The sequence below is a fragment of the Ciconia boyciana genome, chromosome 5 (genome assembly GCF_034638445.1).
Source record: "Ciconia boyciana chromosome 5, ASM3463844v1, whole genome shotgun sequence".
Classification (NCBI taxonomy): Eukaryota; Metazoa; Chordata; class Aves; order Ciconiiformes; family Ciconiidae; genus Ciconia; species Ciconia boyciana.
The window spans coordinates 79,466,237-79,487,194 of record NC_132938.1 but is presented as its reverse complement, the minus strand read 5'-3'; the positions used below and the strand labels follow the sequence as shown (position 1 = coordinate 79,487,194).

The following is a 20,958-nucleotide window of genomic DNA, read 5'->3' as shown; positions in this document are numbered from 1 at the left end:
CAACTATGTACTCAGACCTGGCAAAGTGAAGACATCAGGCCCCACTCTCCTATTCTCCTCAGCCTGACCTTTTAAGGCAATAGAGTTTGTCTATGTACATTTCAGGGCAAAACCTGCTCTATAAAAATAGCAGTAGTACATTTTACCCAGTGGAAATAGTTTGTTCAACGTTCTCCTGGGATGAATAAAAGTTTGAACTCATTGTTTTACCTCTTCAGATTTTCAGCTGAATCTTCTAATTCCTCAGATTCCATGTGAAACACACTAGAAAATGAATCCTGGAATACGGAGAGGATATTAATATATAGGTGTATAAGGTTGTCGTAAGTTAGAATAGTAGTATTCATGAAAAGCTTGTTGCAGTTATCAAAACCTATTCTGTAATAAAGACAAGTGTAAAATTATTTAACTTAATTTCACATCTAGCAGCAAGCGTACAGGATCCTACCACAAAAATATATTTTGATACAACTTTAAATATCACTGAAGTGTCCTGAATCTCTGCTGATCACTCTGAGAAGAAATGCCAGTATTTGCAAGGTGTGCCAAATTTATCTGTCAGCACAGAACTTCTTTATTTTAACATTCACCCAATTCTAGACCTGCTTTGCTTGGACAGGTGAGGACATCAAAACCTTTTAAACATATTGACTGATCTCTGTGTTGCTTTTCACGCAGCTTTCTTTAACAGTTGAGAAGCCTAAATGTAGAGAGAAATCAGATTCTCTCTGTACCAAAGATTCAAACTACAGACTGCAAACTAGGTGCTGGAGTTTATCTAACTTGCAAGGACATTGTGAATATGTGAATACAAAAATTATGTAAATTCCTCTTCTGTATTCTTGTGTGCAGGAGTGACTCTTCTAAATACAGTGAGAGATGGGATTGTGGCAGATGATCACAAGTGCTGTGTGTTATTTCTGCGCTACAGAACCTGAAAATGCTTCCTTACTTCCAGATCTTAGTACACCCGTATCTATAACGATTAGTACAGGTAAAACTAGCAACGCCAGTACAAGACTGAGGCATGCAACATAATATCCTGCACCTTCTTCTGCAGCCTGTTTTCAATAGGAAGGAAATACAGGTGGGCAGATTGGAAAGGAGTTGTGCTTTGCTTCAGTGAGCCAGGATCTTGGCATAGGCCATGATTCTGTTTAGATACCTTGTTTAGATACTCCCTGCTTAGGTATATTCAAGAAATAAAAAGTGCTGTCAAAACTGATTCTGCACAGGAAGCAAAGGCCACGTTGTTTTTCTCCCAGCCTTTTCCTTTTTTCCATCCTACATCAGTATCCAAGAAAAAGAGTTATGAAAGAGTTCAATGTTCAAGATCTATGCCATGGTGGGAGCTTAGAGCCATAGTTTACCAACAAGTAATGCAAAATGGCTGCATAAAATGGCAGTCTGGCTTACACAAAGACCGAAGCCTTCCAAGTCAACACCTAACCTGAGTAGATGCCATAGAAGAAAAGGCAGAGGACAAAAAGGTGACCGAACATACTATAGGTTTGAAATACTACTGAGTCAGAATGGAGGGAAGCCCACACTGCTCCCAGGGAGTAAGCACTTCTGCCTTTAGACAAAAAACATACTCACAGTACAGTCTTCATCCACTATGAAGATGGTACACCTCTGCACTTGCATGAAGGATATTATAGTGGCAGCTATCTTCTTCAGAATGACTTCCAAAGACTGCTGCTCTTCAAAAATCAGACTGGCAAGATCAAGAAGCACCTGGGGAAAAGGTATTTTGTGAAGTTTTGACTAATAGTGATTTAAGCAATAATTATCATAGCGCTGTCTTTGATTCTTCTCCTCTTCCCTGAATCAAGGAAGTCAACATGTATGTCTGTGACCAAAATTAAGTTTTTGCTCTCACACAGACTGCAAGGTAACAGTAAATAATAGCCAGTTTGACACTTTTGATGGAAGAAATAAATAGCAGTTAGTTGTCTGATGTTTTTGGTCAGAGAGACAGAACAGATTTAGGCATTAACAGTTCCTCAAATGAAACCTGAGAAATCCAGACAACACACAGTTATTTGTCCTTAGGAAACCTAATAGTTTCCTATGGCTCATGCGTGCATTTCTAAAAACAGTGATATTTACATTTCTTAAGACTTTTGAACACAATTATTATCTGTTGTAATTCTAACAGCTCCTAAGGAACTCATTTGGTGAAAACATCATTTAGATCCAGTCTGCTGTATTTCAAAGCTGCTGCTGAAGGACTTAGCTGCTCAGATGTGCTCATATTGTATTCCTTTTTTCCTCACAAGAAGCATGGAGCCAACTGGAAAATATTATCCAAATTTGTACCAATTTACAAACACTGATAGTAACACGGAAACTCAGACCTACCAGAAAATTTTTAAAACAGCTGCTGCCTAGTTGTTTTCTCCAAAACCTTTTCATACCATATATGGCAGACATAGTCACCCGTAAAGGCCATGGCATTAATAACCCATCAGTTATAAAGATGGCTGCAAAATACAGTTACATTAATCAGAAGGAAATTCAGTTTTCCATCGATCATTACTGAAAATATGGTTAGTGACTATTTATAATTGAGGTAGACTAAAAAAGCAATCTGTAGAACCTCTACTGTTCTGTAGGGATAATTCTATCTGAAATTTCTGGAGTGTGTACACCTCTGGTTGTATAATACATACAGTAAGCCACAGGATAACTTTAGACAATATCGAGTATATTGACATGGAATGAATTTTCTGACACGTAGCTTTACCTTCTTCCCCTAGACGGTCCACTTCTCACAGCCCCAGCTGGAATGTGCCCAGCTACTTCTCAGAGCAGTTAGTTAGAGCTTTATCAGAGATACACAGCATGCAATTAGAGTAATTAAAAATAGCCAAGAAATAACTACCATATGAGAAATATCAGGAGCAGGCACTGATTACTAGCTAACCATTGTAATTTCTGTATTCTTGGGACAAACCTGTTGACCATACCTGATTACGCCTGTTTTCAAGCAAAGATGTCTCATACAATTGAGCGTTGTGAAGAACAATTCCACAGAATGCCAAATACGCAGCAAAATCCTGAAGACAAATGAACATCAACACCTCATGAAGATAAGGTCTCACAGCGTCTTAACTCTATTCAAAGATAAGCTACTGCAATTTTTTGTTTTCACTTTGAAGTATTAATTGATATTTTTAAGTTATTTTTGGCAACCACACATTCAGGGTTTTTTTTTCCAGTTACTCATAATTTGTTATTTCCTCAAGAATCTCTTCTTTTTTAAACTAATGATCTTCCCAGTGTATCCTGGTAAAAGTAGGATTGATATAAGAAGCAGCTCAGAGGAATCAACTTATTTTGCAGCAATGCATATTTTATCTAGAAAAACTGTGTGCAGACAATCAGCTCTCTTGTTTGGGGGAATTCAGTCTCTTGGGAAGTGGAAATAAAATTCTGCTAACATAGCAAAACCACAATTTTTTCCCTTTCGGAATGGGATTAATTCTGATATCCTGCAGATCCTCAGTATGCATTTTGTTTTAAAGGGGAAGTTTTCAAAGGGAAAGGGTGAATTCTGATTTTTTATTGCTGAGGGTTAAGTCAACTTCTTCAGCCTGAGTGCAGCCTGTTTTTTGCTATACCAATCTGAATGTGAAGTCTGGAAATATTTGGACAGCAACTGCAGTGTGAGAATTAGGAATCAAGGTGCTGTCTGCTCTACTGATTATCTCATATATTGGTCATAATTTATCCAAAGCTTTTTCTCGTCCTGCAATTGCTATATTGAGAAGTGATGCAGTATTTAAAAAAGAATCACTACACAAATTTTAATATTCAAAATATGTTTGTTGGGGATGCCAGGAGAGTTAGAACCAATTAATAAAAAATGATGTCTATTAAAAGGTATGAAACTGTTTTACAGTGCACTTCAGTAGAGTAAGCCTGTGTTTCAGAGATGTATGAGAGATACCGTGCTGATCCAGAAATTAAACTATTTCAAATCCACTTTTCTCATGGCTTCATAAAGAAAGAAATTTGCAGTATTACCAGGAATTTTTACTTTTTCAGAGGTGTTTAATTTTTACTAACTTTAAATTTTTGATCGGCATGAAAAGTAGTAACATATCCATTCCCCATTCCCCTGTGAAAATAGAAGAGACATAAACATCCAGCTTTTATACCTTTTCATCTTGTTCGGTGAAAGTGCCACCAATTCCAGATTTCTTATTGATTGCTTGAGCCACACCAACAACCTAGTGTATTCAAAATGGAGTAATTAGATAATTTTTAGGAGTCTGTCATTGGATTCTATTTCTAGACATATTTATAGAAGATAATAAATGATCATTACACACATTCGTTTGGTTGACCTTTGAATAACACAAGATATTTAAGCCTGTTTTTTTCCTAATTTATTCATATTACAAATAGCTAGGCATGAACCTGAAATATCTAAAAAAATAAGTGGCATGAGTCCTGGATGCTCTTATGAAGAGGGGTTGATTTGATCCAAAATTGATTCTATAAATTGGAACAATCATCTCCCAGAAAGACAACAACAGTTTACGCTTCTGCAGTCATAAACCAGACCACACAACAGCACTCTCTAAAGTTCATCTGCTTGTGTGTAGAAAATACCCTTCCTGCTAGCTCTGACAAAATTTTCAAAACATAGCCTCCTTACCGGATCTAGAGTTTGGCTACAGTGATCTTTTTGCATTTTGTATCTCTCTGAATCTGACCAGATTAATTTTCATCTGCTGAAAAATAGTATACAGAGGTTGTGTTCCTGCCAGACTCAAGTTTGTTACTCAAACATAGCACATTTTTAAAGGTAGGCTTTTACTAAGACCACATTAAACCAACACAGAGAAGAGATATTTTGCTATGCTTCAGACTGTCCTTCTTGCCAAAATATGCTGATATCTTGCCATTTTTAATTATTTTCCCTATGGAGCAACTCAGAAGGTAGGGAAGAATCCTGGTTTACAGGTAAAGAAGCTAAGCAAAGGGTAAAAAGTCATTCACAGGTCCTGCAGGACATCTGCGATGGACCTAAGAAGCAAACCCCTATGCCCTGATCAACATTAAAGGCTTTCCGTTAAGTAGTTCTTTCTGCCCTTGGCACATGGCTTAAGTCCTAGCTTTCAAATGGATTACGTATTAAGATTACCAGCCAAGAGGCTTCATAAATTAAGGCTGCCCACATAAGTAAATCAGTACACAGATAGTAACCAGGAGGGTTTACCTGAGCTAGAAAAAAAATACTATGATTTATGAAATAGACATCAACAGAGCAGCTCCATTTACTTCCTTTATTGGCTTGTCTCCTTTTGGATTTAAGTGGAAGAAAATGGAATCCATGCAACAATAAACCAAGCCAGATTACACATCTAGTTTTATTCTTACAAAGTTCTGTCTAAATTATGTTAAGTTTCAGATGATGCTTTTTTAGTATAGAAATAATCTGTGGTGAAATTTGATTTCAAGTTTCTGGACATAATTCCATGAATTGCGAGATTAAAACATGATTTCTTACAAAATGGAAAACTGTCCCTTAGTCAATTAAAGTCCAAGCTACTGGTGCTTTTGTAACCTTCTACATAGAGGACAGTTAGCCAATAAACATGATTTCTCAATACAGGATGTTGGTTTAGATTTAAAATAAATGTAAAATGAATGTGAGAGAACAACCCAGCTGTTCAAGCATGATACTTTTGTTACTGCCAGTCTTTGTGGAGTTCAATTCTGCATGCTGGTGAGAGCCTCTCAGGAAACCAATCTGCCCTGCAAACAGCAGAACTCCTTATAAAAATGAAAGTGGAATTCAGATCTTCGCTTAGTACTGATTCCAGTTTCTAATGCAGGCTCTAACTCTGACATCTGGGGAGAAATGAAATTGGGTGGTTGCTTTGGACTTACTCTTACATACTCAACATAGATGTCTTCTCTGGTAACTTGGATCTGTTTTTCAGAGCCCAAGGAAAACAAGAGAATTTAAAGAGGCCTTCATACAAGTCAGTATGAAGAGAAAGTGAGCATTTCTTTAAAAAATTAATTCACTGGGATAGTATTTCTGTAGATACCCCACTGCAGTTATTCAAGCTGTGTACTGGCAGTGACCATTCTGTTCCTGTAAACTAGTTTAAACTTCTTCTCGATTCTGCGCTTATCCTTGTGCTTCCATGCTTCTACTCTTCCGAGTCATAAATTAACCATGTAATTTCACAGCACGCTAAAATTGGAAGGCTTTCAGAAGGAGAAACAGGTTAATTTCAGTTGAGATACTTCTGACTTTCACTGTCGATAAGGTGAAAATGAGAGGTTTTCTAACTCAAATATTTTGTCATTCCATTAAAAAGAGGTTGTTTATTTTGATTATTATACTACACATTACTAATGCACACTCTTGTTCTCTATTAAATCAGATTGTTACTATAATAAATATTTCTCTCTAATGCATAAACATTTCCAAGATTATAGGATTTCACGGCCTTAGCCTTTCCCTAATATAATTCAGTATGCTTCCACTCCTTTTGAGACTTTGCAAATTATTACTATCTGACTTTAGGCTTAAAGGAATTGGAGAAAGTATAGTTTCCTTGATTTCTGAAGAACAAAAAAAATGTTCTGACTGTTAGTAAGTAACGACAGGTTTCTGTAATTGATATCAAAAGTGGGAGCTAGAAGGTGGTGAACCCAATGCTGTTTATCAGGATGGGTGAGAAAGGTACCAAAGTAGATGACCTTCTAAGGAAGGTGCCAAGTGGAGGGTGGGGACAATTATGTCTGAGCCATTACTTATAGTGGTACCCAGAAATGAAGCCCACAGTTTATGGTATCAAGCTGAAAAGCCACTAGCAGTGCCTGGAATGGATTTAGGTTAAGGCAGAGCTGAAAGAGAGGAGTAGCACCAGAGCAAGAGGTAGGAGAGGGAGGCTGGAAGCTGGGAGGAGCTGGAAGTCTCCAGCTCACTAAAACCCCGCACTTCCTTACAGTTAGACCGTTCATCTGTTTAAGTGGCTGGATCTCATCTTCTGCTAAACTCAATAAATCTGCTGTGCAGTAAACTCAGAGGCTAGAATGTGCTAGCATGGATGAAGGCCACCTAGCCACGTACAATAACATGAAAGACTACGTGGTAAGAAGCCATATAGTATATGCAAAGCTTTTGACTCTTTTCACATTTTTTGGCACACTTACAACAAATTATTGACAAAGCTGCAAAGAACTTCCTTTGTTTGAGATCCAAGTAGTGTAAGACCAGTGCAAGGTGTTAATGACGGTATTTTTTTCATCTTGCTTTTTTGGGATAAGCAATATCAGAAGAAAACTGTGCGGTGTGCCTGTAAAAGTTGTACTTAACTGTTAATCATTAAATTTATAATTGCTAAACTGATGGAAGGCATACAGTTTTATTTTTGTAATGGAAAAGAAGACAATTTACTATCTCTCAGCCTAGCCTTCCCAAAATACTGATGTTACAAATAAGGTCATTGTTCTGCAGCATGAATCGCTGCCAACTGCGGGCTCAAAAACGTCTGTCTGAAATAAAAGCTTAACTGTCAGCTCCATTCCGTACAACCCTGTTTTTCCCACTGTCAACCTCTCATTTACTTCAGTGAGGAGTATTTCTTATCCACTGAACTTTCTTATTGTAATAACAATGATGTACAACTAGCCTTATATACTTCTATAGCAGACTGAATAGTAAGCAAATCATTAACCAGTCAATATGTTTTGATGTTAACCTACATGTGCAGAGATTAATGGTTAGGCCTTTTCTCATACCACTGTCTTCTGTGGGTATTTATTTAATTTATTTTATTTTTTTCAGTTTTGATCCAGCATGAGCTAAGACAACTTTAATGAGGTCAGAGACTTTTTAAGGCATCCAAAAGGTGAGTACTTTCATCTTGTGTAAACACATCCCCTCCATGAAAGGAAAGTCTGTGGTGCTTAAAAAAGCTGTAAGAAAACAGTAAAAGGACCATATTAATATAGCAAAAAGACTATTTAGGCACCCTCTATTAGCACTGCAGATTTCTGATACATTAACAAAGGCATGTCTTCCAAGAGAAATGGTCATTTTTAGATCTTTGTTAAGGTCTTTCAGTAAAAGGTTTTAACTGAAGAGGGAGGGAGTAATGAGGAGAGTAAACCTGCTAAAAATTCATGTTTGTCTTGATGATGATAAACATTTTGTGCAGATGCAAACCTTGTTGTTGTTGTTTCAGTGGCATTCTAAGCTTTTAAAGACAACTTTGTAGTATGTGCCATTTTTTTAATATGAAATTAACAGTTTTAAAATTAAACTGGTCCAAATTCTGGCCTCATTTATATCAGTACAAATACCAGTGAACTTCACTAAATTCTGTAGAATGTGGTGTAGAGACAGTAATGAGAAAAACCTCAGATGGATATTATTTAGCCATTGGAGTCTTGCCTGCAACCAGGTAATTAGGAGAAGATGTAGGAAACTCAAGAGGATCTGTTCCTGTTACTAAAGTAATTATGGAATTAGGACAAAAGTAGATCATGTGGTAGCATTTTAGGCCATGGAGAACATATGCCTGCATTTTAGAGAATACTAAGCACCGTATGAAACCCAAATCCTCATTTTTTAAACAAATCTGAAATAACAATAGGCCTGATCTGTGATCTCCAGCTGGGAGTTATGTTCACACCAGCAGAAAAATTGAATCAAAAGTGACTAACCGCTCTGAGCTCAGCTATACAGAAAACTTATTCAGAAAACAGGTACATTAAAAGTGTGAAATCTTTGTGGCAATAAACAAGAAAGACATATCTGAGATAAAGTATACGTATATCGGAGATACGTATATCTGAGATACGTATCTCTGTAAAGCTTGGAGAATATTGTAAAAAAATGACAGTCCATTCAAACACTTTCTCATGAAAGCACTGTTCCAGTCTAACAAAAAGGTGTTTTTTAAGTTAGTTAGGCACAATATTTTATGCCTCTAACAGGCAGGGACCAAGTGAACTTTTTTGAAAGTTGAGTCCTGTAGCAATAAAGCAAAGATATGTATGTTTGATTTCTTGTCATTCTCCTACTATGCCTACAGAATTATCCTGTATATTTCTTGGTCACCCAAGACAAAACTAGTAGGAAAGAAAGGGGTGAAAAACAGTTACAAAAGGGGATGACCACTAGAAAAGCTTAAGGTAGTACTGTGGACTGAAGAAAACCAAGACTAAGGGAGAAGAAAGACTGAAATAATTACTGTCTGCTTATACTTTGATACCTGTGAGCTTACGGCCTAATCCCTAAAGTAACCAGTGAGCTGTTGAGTGCTACACTCTTTTTCATGAGCTTTACCCCCAGTCTGACAAGGTAGGTGGGATTATAGAACAAGGTATATCTATAGTAGTCACGTAGTTCCTAACAAGAGCCTTCATCCAGGTTTGCTGTATTGAAAGCACACAAGGGGTGGGCAGAAAGGAACAAGCTGTATGTAAAGGACCTTAGTGGCCCAGCTTTCTTTAAAGTCAGTTGGAAAAATTCTCCTTGGATCAGAAACCAAGTACTTTGTCATTTTCCATTCTGATCACATAAGATAGACATATACCATGAAGACAAAAAGCAATTTTGGTGATGGAATTGTTCCCTTACTTTCAGTCCCCAAAACGGGGAAAAAAACATCCAACAATTACTGAATCAATATCCACACGTTACATCTGAACACAGCTTTCCTAATTGTATTCTTGCTGGCAACTCAGGTAATCTTCCAGTGCTGCTACTTGTTCTGTAACCTTTCTTCTTGATCTGTACCAGTTATCCCATTTAATAAAGCCTGATCCACATTACAAGGAGAGATTTCTTCCAATTATCAGAGAGCTTTATTTTCACTATTTTCTTGCAATAGCTGACTCCTGCCTCTAGAAGTACCAGGCTACCTAGATTTCCCAGTAGATGATGACTGAAGACTCCAGTGCTGATGACTGTGCTCTGGATTTTATCTGGATTGTTTCATGCTGCAATTTTTTGCACATTATGATTACAGGCCTAACTCTGTGAAAGCTGTTCCAGCTCTACAGGCAGCTAGTGCCCTTTTTAGTTGGTTCTTACTTCAGCTGACTTAAAAATATAATTAATATAATTTTGCTTCCTAAGAAGATATATATTTTTTTTATTTTGCTGGCACCTGAAGAAAAATTACATTAAGCCAAAGAATGGTAACAAGAAGAGGGAAACTCAACTTTTATCTCATTTCAAAGATGGGAACATATCCACTTGAGAAGATAGACTAAGTGGTTGTAACCTTACTTTGCTCTTCTGGTCTTCTAAAGGTTTGATTCAGGCTTATAAAATTATCCTGCAGGGACAGAACTGTATTTACAGACTCATTTTTAATCAACAAAACTTTCACATCCTCTTCTATCATTCACGCCAGCAGTAGCCTGCATGATTTCCAGCAGTCTAGCTACTATAACACATGCCTCAGCATAAGCTGAAAATCCACCCAAGAAGCAAATTACTGATCTCCATAATCCTGCAGCTGGAACTTGAGTTAGTTTGTTTAAAGTTAGCTTGGCTAGATCTACACTATACTGCAGTGACTGTGATGTATTATTATACCTGAAGTGTTCACTGTGGGAGAAGATAGCTTAGCTGGCTAACGGTAACATGCCTGGTCACATTTTATATAATAAAATTCAACAGGATATTTTCAAAAGCACCCCTGATTTGTTGGGAAGAGCTTCCCAGTGACAGAAGACAGGGCAAAGTAAAACACAAACTGAACAATTGGAGTGAGCATTGCCAAAATAAAACATTTCCCTAGCCAATTAATAGGAAGTTCAATCTTACATACTCAGAGCCTGGGAGACAGTTCTCAGTTAATTCAGCTAAAAGTTCCCATATGAGAAAATCCTACAGATTTTAGTAGAAATTAAACTGAAATAGAACTTTATGGAAATTATTTTGCACAGCTGAAAGGAAAAAATACAGAAATAACAGAAAATTATGTAATTCCTGTGGAGATTCTACAGCAGCTGCGATGGCTCTGTGCATCAGAGACCATCCATTCTACAGATATTCCAAACCAGTTAGAGAGCTGTACTGAGTCTCGTATCAGTTCTGGATAATTCCACAAGTTAGTTTAAACTAAGGACTTCCATTCCCTATTCAGTTCTGTCAAATTTTGTCAAAATGACTGTTTGCTTACAAATGTCTACAAAACCAGATGGAGAAATCCAAGGTGATAATTATTTGCAACAACTTCTGTAGTTCTTTTTCTGGGTCTCTGAATCCAAGACCAAACAAAATCAGAAGAAAGTGCCACTGCATTTACCGCTTTATTACAGGAGCTCTAGAAGACAAATAAGTACCATTTGAAGCTTCTGAAAAATTAAAGGTTTAAGGACACACCAGGAATGAAAAGCTGCTTTTTGAGATACACAATGCTGAACTGCCACAACCTTAGGTCTTCTGCCAGCAGTGGTAAAACCCTGATTTCTGTATAAGCACTGTAGCACTGAAATGGTTAGCATTAATAGCTACAGCTAAAGCCTGTGGCCAGCAATATCAGTTTCCTCTTGCAAAAGAAATAACCATGGGAACTCTGTGGTACAAGTTGGCTAATACTAACTTTTCATGGGTGGCTTTTGTACTACTGAGGATAAAAATTCAGTCTGTTTTGAAGGTTCTGATGTGTTCTCTGATACACGTCGATAATCCAAGTAGCACGTCTTACATACTGATGTCTAGACAACTGTATACAGTTATCTGCTCTTACAGAAGAATCACCAGAAGAGAAAATCTTTCAGGATCAAAATGGAATCTTTGCTATGGCTTCACATTCACCTTATGACAAATTTAAATACAGAAATAGATTATTAAATGATTTAACTTAGAACCATTTTGTTTTTCTTTTTAAGTAGAATAGAGTTCAGGTTACCCAAGGCCTTTCTTCCTCCTTGTTTTCTTCAGTGGTGATAACCAGCAAATGATACAGGCTTGCATGCGAGAAAGCATCATGTGGCAATACTTTTGTCATTTGATGGGATGGAAAGAATTTCTCTTTAGTTATTAGAGATTGTGCAGCAGGGGTTTACAGATATCAGAACTTTGTTCAAAGCCCTTGAAGTCAGATGCAAAGCTCCATCAATTTGCATGTGTAATTTTTCACGGGAAAATGAGAACTCTTCATAAAACTAGCACTATACAAGCCTCTATGATCTGATCTTAAAGGACATAATCAGAAGAATTTTCTGCATCTGAAATGCAATCTTTCTGTGGCATTTCCATCAGCAAGAATAGGTTGAGTAGGGGATTGAGAAAAGTTCTTTTACTATTAAGTGCACGGAATTCCATTCTTCCTGCACATCTGTGCAGAGGTAAAGTCCTCTTATTGCACTGCTTTTTTCTCATTGTTACTAGTTCCTGGGTCCTTTTTATGAGCTCTTCTGTGAATCAAACTGTCTTATTCTTTTCATCTATGGAATTTCTTACTAGCTGTTATTTTTAAGTGAGACTTTGGTTTCTCACATGCCTCATGGAAATATAGGCAAATGTGAAAAACATCTACTGGAAAAATCTCCATACTTTAGCAGGCCCAGAGGATTTAATAATCAGCATGAGATTTTCTCCCTCTCAATTACTGACCCTTTTGTTTTAAAAAAATAGTACTAATACTAAACAAACAAACAGAAAACCCCAGTTGCTTCTCTTTCTCAGTGTTTATTTTTGGATGTCTTCCAGAATTGTCTTTTGACTGTGACTGCTGACATCCTGGCTAAGGCAGCATTCACTAGCTGCAATATTACTAGAGGGGCTTCGGGGATTTTTTTTTTTTTAATGGGGAGGAGCCAGTATTCTGGTTTTGTTGTTCTGGGGGTTTTTTTAAACAGGAAAAGCAGCAGAATGCAAATGGCAAATTAATGACTGATTCACTGACTCCAACATCTGTCCAGAAACATGTCAGCCATGTGTTATGGTGAGAGGGAGAAAAACCTTCTGGTAGAGACTTTAAAATCAGAAAAAATTAAAAAGTACCATCCTTTCCTATAAGAAATCTTACAGTTTAGCCCCTTCAAATTATTGCATATGAGTAGAGTGTAAACACTCAAACTTCAGGTTGGCTGAACTTTTCAAAATAAACAAATTCCTGCTTCATTTCCACTTGCTGATGCACTTAGGAGTAGAAAGCTAGCTGAAGATACGGCCAATTGCAGGTTTATTCAGCCTGTAAGTCATGGTGTATTGGACCAACAGACTACAGCTCTTATTCCTTCCCCCATCTACCATCAGGACCTGGTGAGAAGTAAGCACTTTCACGTTCCCTGGCCAGCAAGATTTTGTAATTCATTTCTGACCCCAATTACATAGAGCATAGCATTTTTTCCATTCAACAAAAAGAAAATGGGATTGCTTGGGTGCAGTTGAAAGCCTTGCATCAGCCTCACATGGACCACTGGTCCCTGACAGCTCTTCACACAACATCTGCTTTGCTCATCAGCTGGCTCAGGGCCACCAGTGGCTGCTGCTGGTCAGAAAGGGGAAGGCTTTTAAGCGGGAGTGGGAGTAGGAGAGGATCGAGTGCTGTCCTTGGAAAAATTGAAAAAAATGTTTTAAACCAAAATTAGCAGTAGGTGAAGAAAGGAAATCCTGGCTGATCATCTGGGTCAGCTAGAGTAAGATTCAACAAACTAGTTAAATCAAGAGTTTAATCAATTTATTTAATGAAAAAAAGGTTCAGGGCAGTAAGAGTCAAGGTGACACGTTCCATAAGAGGAGTAAAACATGGAAGAGCAAGAAAAAGAAGGTATGATGTCTTCAAACCAATCTTGGCAGCATTTCTTTTTGGAGTTTCAGCTTTCTGAAAGCAAACTATAAATACTCTGAAAAATAAATGAATTACAGGAGAGAAAATCTCCATCTTAAAGCTCTAACACACTCTATAGAGAGCCTTACACTTTGTGAGTATTCCAAGAACTGGTGATGTGGCTAAAGGCTACTACATTCAGGATCAAAAAACCCCCAAACTTAACTTTACTTACTCCCTAAGTAAAACAGTGGGCCTCATTTTTTTCCATTCTTTGACTTTCACTGACTTTAGTGAATTCATTCTTCAACTACTCAGTGCAAGAAAACATTGTTAGTCCATAAGAAGAATTCTCCCTACTGCAATAGTATCAGACAGGAAGAGAGAACTTCTGTGAGAAGTAGCATGGATGGGAAATATGTACAGGAGTGCAATGAGCAGATGCACTTTGTTTTAAATTAGGAGTGATTTCAGCTATATGACTTGTGGATGACTTTTCTGAATCACATCAACACCATGCGTTTTTCAATGCCTGATGTTAAGCACTTAACATGTTTCTTAATTTATTACTTATGACCCGAGTTAATGGAATGTAAAAAACACCCTTTTAGACAATGATAAAACCCAGTTTGTGTCCTCTGAAGAAAATAATGTAGATACAAGCTATGCTGAAGTACAGTAACTCTTAATTGCAATCTGCACTGAGATAGACCAATAAGTGTGCAGAGAACTTTAATGCTGACAGATGCTTGGTACAGGAACCGGGAACAGCGCTTCTAGAGTTAAATACATATATTCTACTTCGGCATCTGGGATTAAACTCTTCTTGACAATTCCCTTTGGCTTACATTACTGAACTAGATAAGATAAAATTAAAGTGCAAGCAAACATAAGCAGTCTTTTTAAAAAAGAGATGGTTTTATACTGTCAGATAATGAGTGCCAGCTAATAAAAGTTTAAAGCATTAGCATAGCTGGAAACAGTATTACATGAAGTGATCCCAATACTGCAACTTACCTCTTCCCTATGATTCTTTATTGGCATACAGAGAATACTCTGAGTCTTATACCCTGTGATCTGGTCAACTTCTGCATTGAATCTTGGATCCTGATACAAGAAAAAAATACAATTATTTTACTACTTGCCTAAAGACCAGTCTTTTCTTCCCTGGTTTAAAGGTTAAGAAAAGTACAATATTTGACTCAACGGTTACCCAGGATAACAAAGGTTCCATTACTAGCTAGTAAGTATATAAAGTTGTTACTATCAGTGTGTTAAAACAACAACAAAAAGGCATTTATGTGGAACATGAGTGCCTGTGGATAAATACAACTGCCAGAAAGAACAAAAAACCCCAAGCCCTAGGAGAAGCCTTTCTTGAGCCTAGACCATCATTATAATAATAAATGTATACATGGACTAACCATCCCTAGTATAGCTTTTATCATCAAGAAGAAATTACTTATGAAAGACATATGACCACAGAGGAACAAAGTTTCACGAATGTGGTTAGTGCTTTTGCTTTTACAAGAGATTGCTTGTTTCCTTTTTTCAGCTGAATATTGTTATAAAACTCCAATTTTTTAAAAATCTTACTTAAATAAATCAGACCATTTTTAAAGGCTGCTGTTCTTTCTCTAGTAATTGATTTCAAGTTCAACATGATGGACCCAATTCAAGAATGAACTTTTAAACTATAAGGACAGGTTATGTCTCGCTGGAAACATGTACTTAGCAAATGTTTAGACAGTTTCTGAGGCAGCAAACAAGTGTCTGTTGAAAATGAAACCATATGAAATCATACTGCTCTTTTTTGCTTCTGAAAAAATCTACTCGGTAATGTTACCTAATTCTGTAAACATGCTCAGATTAACTGAGAGATGATCAATCAGAAGTGTTTTTGCTCTGTATGGCTTTATTAATTGGTTAATTAATCACTTAAGTAATTCATTAAAATGTCCATCATCCCTAAATTCAAAGTACAAAATCAGCATATCCAAAGAGCCTGCAATGAAGAGATGTTAAGCTGAGATGTAAGAGAAGTCCTCTCCCAGTGGTGGATTCTCTTCCTTTTTTCATCTGGCCTTGTACTAATAAGTACAAGTATAAGTATACTTGTACTAATAAGTACAAGTATAAGTACCTATAACTCATAGCAGAATATTTCATTTGGGAGATTTCTACACAGTTCAAACCCTTATCCTGTTCTTGTTCATTCAGCTCCTACTTTTTGTGCCTCAGGTACGATAAAATTCTCCAAAGTATTTTTAGTCATAGGACTCCAGTTTTGCAGACAATTACACTCACAATTTCATTCATTTTGGTGCAGAAGTATCTTACGTCCTTATGAAGGCAGAAATGTAAACATTTAAGTGTCCAAAGCTAGAAATGCAAATACTGGTATGCACATAACTGGTTAAGATGGTTCTGATACCTGACTGCTAATGTCAAACTTACATAATTTATTTTGATGTTAGCATTCCTCTAGCATTAGTCATAGCTACATGTTTCTGTATATGCATGTATCTATAATACATGTTTTATAACCAAAACCATGGTGTCAGGTTGCATCTTGACTGGTTTAAGTCAATATAGCTCCAAATAGATATACTAAAATGGCAGTATTACAACAGCTGATAATATGGCTTTTTCTCTTTTTTCAATAATTGTTCACAATAAATTTTCTTGGTTTACCTCATACGCATTCTTGATGTTCAGAGGCTGGCCTATAGCTGCTACGTGACCCACAATGCCCTTGTTCCACTCCAGGCGAATGCAGTTGTTGGAAGCTTCTTCCAGGGTGGAGCCTTCTGCTACGTCAAACAGCCTGCTTACAAGAAACTTCTCATTAGAGCTATCCTCACAGACCAAGAACAGGGAATAGCGATCAGCTGCTATAAGCTCATGGATATGTAGGAAAATTTTATGGCAAAGCGCAGTGACATCTAAGTGACTAGAAATATCTTTCACAAGTTCTAATAGTCTTGAGCACTGATCCCCTGCACTGGTCTCAATCCTTGGAGATTGCAGAGGCATCTGTTCCTTCTTTTCAGAGCCGGAGAGGAAGCTCACTGCTCCCACTGAGTCCTTGACAAAAATAGGCCTTAAGGGTCTGTCAAATTCAGAAGCAGAGATTTTCCTCGCTGGCGTCCCAGAGTTGGTGGTCTCAGCACAGGCAGGTTGGTGACAAGCACAGGATTCACTCTGGGATTTGGTTCCCTCCTTGCAGACTGGGATGGTATGAACTCTCTCAGCAAACCATGCATTAACCATTTCTCTGTAAAACAAAAATAAAAATACAGTGAATTATGTAAGTTAAAAATCCTCAGGAACTAATACATATTTGAAGAGGACACTGCAAAGGGGCTAACTTTAAACCTTCTCATACAGTGGACGTGAATGAACCTTTAGTGCTCCTCTGTATCAATATTCTTCCATTTTATGCAGCACTTAGCCTAGATTAAGCAGTAATGTCTTATGCCAGATAAAAAGGAAGGTATTTCTGCCTAAAGGAAATACCTGAATGGGCAGAGGAAGACTGCTTACGCTGTGGCTTTCAGAATACAGAAGATCAGAAGTGTACACCGTAATTTTGTGCTTGAAAAGTTCTGGTCCTTCCCATGCCTAAAATTTGGATTTCTCTACAAGGTGTATATATATTCTTATGAAGACAAAACTTTGTTTTAATTCTGTTTTTCTAGACCATTTCTAACTTTTAAAATGATAATTTTGAGCTTAATTCTCTCTGTCAAATCACCTGCAGCCTCTCCTACTTTTATGTCGCCTATACACCATTTTGAAGTTAACTTCCCCTGCTCTCTCAGAGTTGATGAAAAATGCTGTTTTGACTCAAAGCACAAAAGTTTTGCTTAAAAACTGTCAGAAAGAAACATGAATATTTCTAATTCAACCGCCTTCAAAATAATGAAAAGACAAACTGTTTTCATGCATCTCTCCTATTTCCTTTCCTTGCAGATGAAACTCATGCAGATGAAACCCAAAATACTGAATACCACCAAAATTATATTTCTGAAGAGTTTACCATTAATTAAAAAATGTCACTCATCTCTAGTATTTAACTGTGTTTCCCAAATTAACTTAGCACTAGAATGCCACCCTAATAATGTCCTCACTAAATACAGCATATCTTGAATTATCCATAAGCACACATATCATCAATAATATGAGTATACTTTTTCTTATCACTATAATATTTTCTTATCCAAAATCTGTTGGTGTTTCTGTTGGTGGTTTGTTGTTTTTTTTTTTTAAATACAGGGCTTTTTATTTCATTTACTCAGTGTCAAGGATTCCTCACAGCACATGATCTACTCTCAGAATAAATGTTTTTTCTGAATTACATAATGCATGGGCCTATGAACAGCAAAAATCCTATTAAAAGTCTGATCTTTTGGAAAACTTTCCTGGTGGTCATGTTTTAAATTTGGGATATTTTTTATTTGCTCAGCAGACCACAGGAATTTCGAGAGTGAAGCTGAATGAAACCATGGAAATTAGTCAGGTTAGTCAGCCGCTGATCAGTTACATGCATCAGTATATATTAAATATGAACAGCACTGTACATAGCCTTTTTTTTCCTTACAGAACAGCTTCATCTATGTTGTAGAATGCAATATTGCAAGTGTAATTAACCATTAATTCAAAGTAAAGTAATCAATTCAAATCTAAAGTCCACCAATATTATTTTTATTAGCAAGCAATCCACAACAGGACACTTATTTGTCTTCTATTAGGAAGGTTTGAAAGAGTTTTTCAGATTTTGCAATCACATATTATTTGGAGACCTCAACTTAGGCAAACATGCTATGAAAAATGGAGCTTATTTAGGAAATAGTGTGAGTGTGAAGGGAGCAGCTGGGCAAAAGAAAGTCATTATGTTACTGTAGCCATGCTACTTCAGTGCGAGCTACCGGGTTATTTTTTTCCCCTCAAAAAACTATGTCTGACTGAGGTAAATATCACTCAATGTAGCACCATAAAGCCAAATTTTCTCTTATTCACACCAGTGCAACTCCAAATAAACGGATGATAGACTATTCTTTATTTTGGCTTCTGTCTGTGCACTGTGGTCCTGATCATGCAAAACCTTACATACATGGTTAATATCATTTATAGCCCCAGTGATCTTCAAGGCTGAATGGTCAGCGTGGTCACATAGGACATTTGTGAATCTTCTGACGATGAGAGTCCAAAAGCACTGAAGGAAAAGTTGGACACAATTAAGGCAGTGGGAGTTTTGTCTCTGAGTGCCACAGAGCTAGGATTTCATTCCATGTTTTTACATTTTCCATGAAGCTTCTGGAACACTGCTTGCTGTAGCAATAATATACCTCAATCAACATCTATTATAAATTTCCCAGCATTCTAAAGCTAGTCCAATTACTAGAAACATGGTGCCAGAGAACACAATGAAATTCCATTGTTATTTTGAAAGAGTTTTGGTTCATTGCTTAGCTACTTATTTTTTAAAGAAATTAAGCTCTGCTTTGTAAGTATATTAATAAAAACTACCAATAATCCTTCTTTATTACAGCAGTGATATGTATTTTTTGTGGAGTTACCTCATCCAAATGTTTCTTGCAGTGAAGAAGCATAAAGAACAATTAATATATTATTATATATAATATATTAACAAGATTACTTTATAGTACTTAAACAGGATAAATATTAAATGTGGGAGCCACGACCATGTATTACTGAAATACATAATATAATTTGCATAGGGCAATATCACATTTGCACAAGCTGTTTCAATGACAATCAAAATAAGAAGCTAGCATTTGATAACATTTGGAATTTTCATTTATTAAACTGAATGAGAAAACAGAATAAAAATTTGTGATGAAAATGACCAAAAGTATCCTTAAGAAAAATAAAAAGCTTAAAATGCAAAAATTTGTAAGTAAACACAGTACAACCTCTAAAATCAGTGCTGATAACTCTTGTCATCATATGTGTTATATGTGGGTTCTTTTTGTTTTACTCTAATCTCCTCAAGAAAAGAAATTACCTGGAAATTTTAGCTTTTTCTACATAAAATTTAGTTAGAAAAGAACCTGAAAATGTGAGCTGGGTGCATTTGAAGCCTAAGACACAAGAAGGTAGATACAGAATAATCAATAGTTTTAAAAGAAGGCTTGTGACTTCACCCAGTTTCATGATTGTGTGTGCTAACTTGATTTTTGAACATCAAGGGCTGACATGAATGTAAAATAAGATTTAAAAGTAACTGTCATAACATAGTATCAGATGGAGAGCATTATTAAACTAGCAAGTGATTAGGCATAGGAAGGTGTGTACTTTGTCTAGGCATGTTTGAAAATGCATGGGCATGAACCTGTACTATTGCTGAGTGACAGCAATTTGTAGAGCAATCTGATTCACCGCTTATTTACACATGAGGAAAGGAGAATATCAAATGCTATCATTTCACTTGGCTCTGTTTTACACTTAGTTTACATACATGGATGTGTTGATATAAGATACAAGGCAGAGAAAGAATCAGGTACCTTTTGTGGACAAAGCAAAAGCTAAAGCAGAAATCTGGTTTATCAGTTGGAACCTGCCATTTTATTTATTCTGGAGTGTTGTGTAATGATGTCCCCTGGCCTTAATGGTGTAGTAATAGTAATCAGTAAGAATAATGTATTCTGAATTCTAATACCAGTTCTCAAACTGTTGCCATGAGATAATTTAGTTTTTACCTCCTTACCTTTTTACTATGTAAAATAAGCATTCATTTCTCTATCTTATGGAGGTTATTGAGGGATGTGGAACATAACTGTAAAATCTTTCGCATGAAAGTAACTAACTTCTTTAATAAGAACTAACTACTTGTTAGGGATCTGCACTACTTATGAAGCACTTTGACATTGAACAGAACTGTATGTGAAGCTGCATAATTATGAGTAACATATTCCTGTCCCCTTTAATGTCTCTTAGATGATGGTCCAATAACTTGCCAACATAGTGTGCGAGTCTCAAAAAGCTCTGTAGGTTAACAACAACAAATCCTTAACTATACTGTTTAAAGCATGGTTTTCAACTTCAAACCATTTAAGCATTTTTATCTGGGCAACAGAAAAGCTGTTCAAATTCAGCTGGAATAAGAACAGTGTTCACTGACCTTTAATGAATGCCTCTTCTAACAAGGAAACTATTT

General features: G+C 36.6%; 1 protein-coding gene and 1 long non-coding RNA gene across 10 annotated transcripts in view; one reads left to right on the top strand and one right to left on the bottom strand.

Annotated features, from left to right (window-relative positions):
• Window positions 1-20,958, bottom strand: part of PDE5A (phosphodiesterase 5A) — a 70,882-nt gene that overhangs the window by 39,491 nt on the left and 10,433 nt on the right. For all 9 annotated transcript variants that reach the window (XM_072861558.1, XM_072861556.1, XM_072861564.1 and 6 more), the window contains exons 2-7: window positions 16,470-17,052; window positions 14,793-14,882; window positions 4,167-4,238; window positions 2,973-3,062; window positions 1,600-1,737; window positions 211-278 (exon numbers count right to left, since the gene is read on the bottom strand). In XM_072861558.1, coding sequence (XP_072717659.1) covers window positions 211-278; window positions 1,600-1,737; window positions 2,973-3,062; window positions 4,167-4,238; window positions 14,793-14,882; window positions 16,470-17,052 — 1,041 coding nt within the window. The remainder of the gene's footprint in view (window positions 1-210; window positions 279-1,599; window positions 1,738-2,972; window positions 3,063-4,166; window positions 4,239-14,792; window positions 14,883-16,469; window positions 17,053-20,958) is intronic.
• LOC140651738 (uncharacterized) overlaps window positions 1-20,958 on the top strand; it is an 84,398-nt gene that overhangs the window by 54,051 nt on the left and 9,389 nt on the right. Inside the window, exon 3 of the long non-coding RNA XR_012042497.1 lies at window positions 7,823-7,886. This is a non-coding gene — a long non-coding RNA (uncharacterized lncRNA). The remainder of the gene's footprint in view (window positions 1-7,822; window positions 7,887-20,958) is intronic.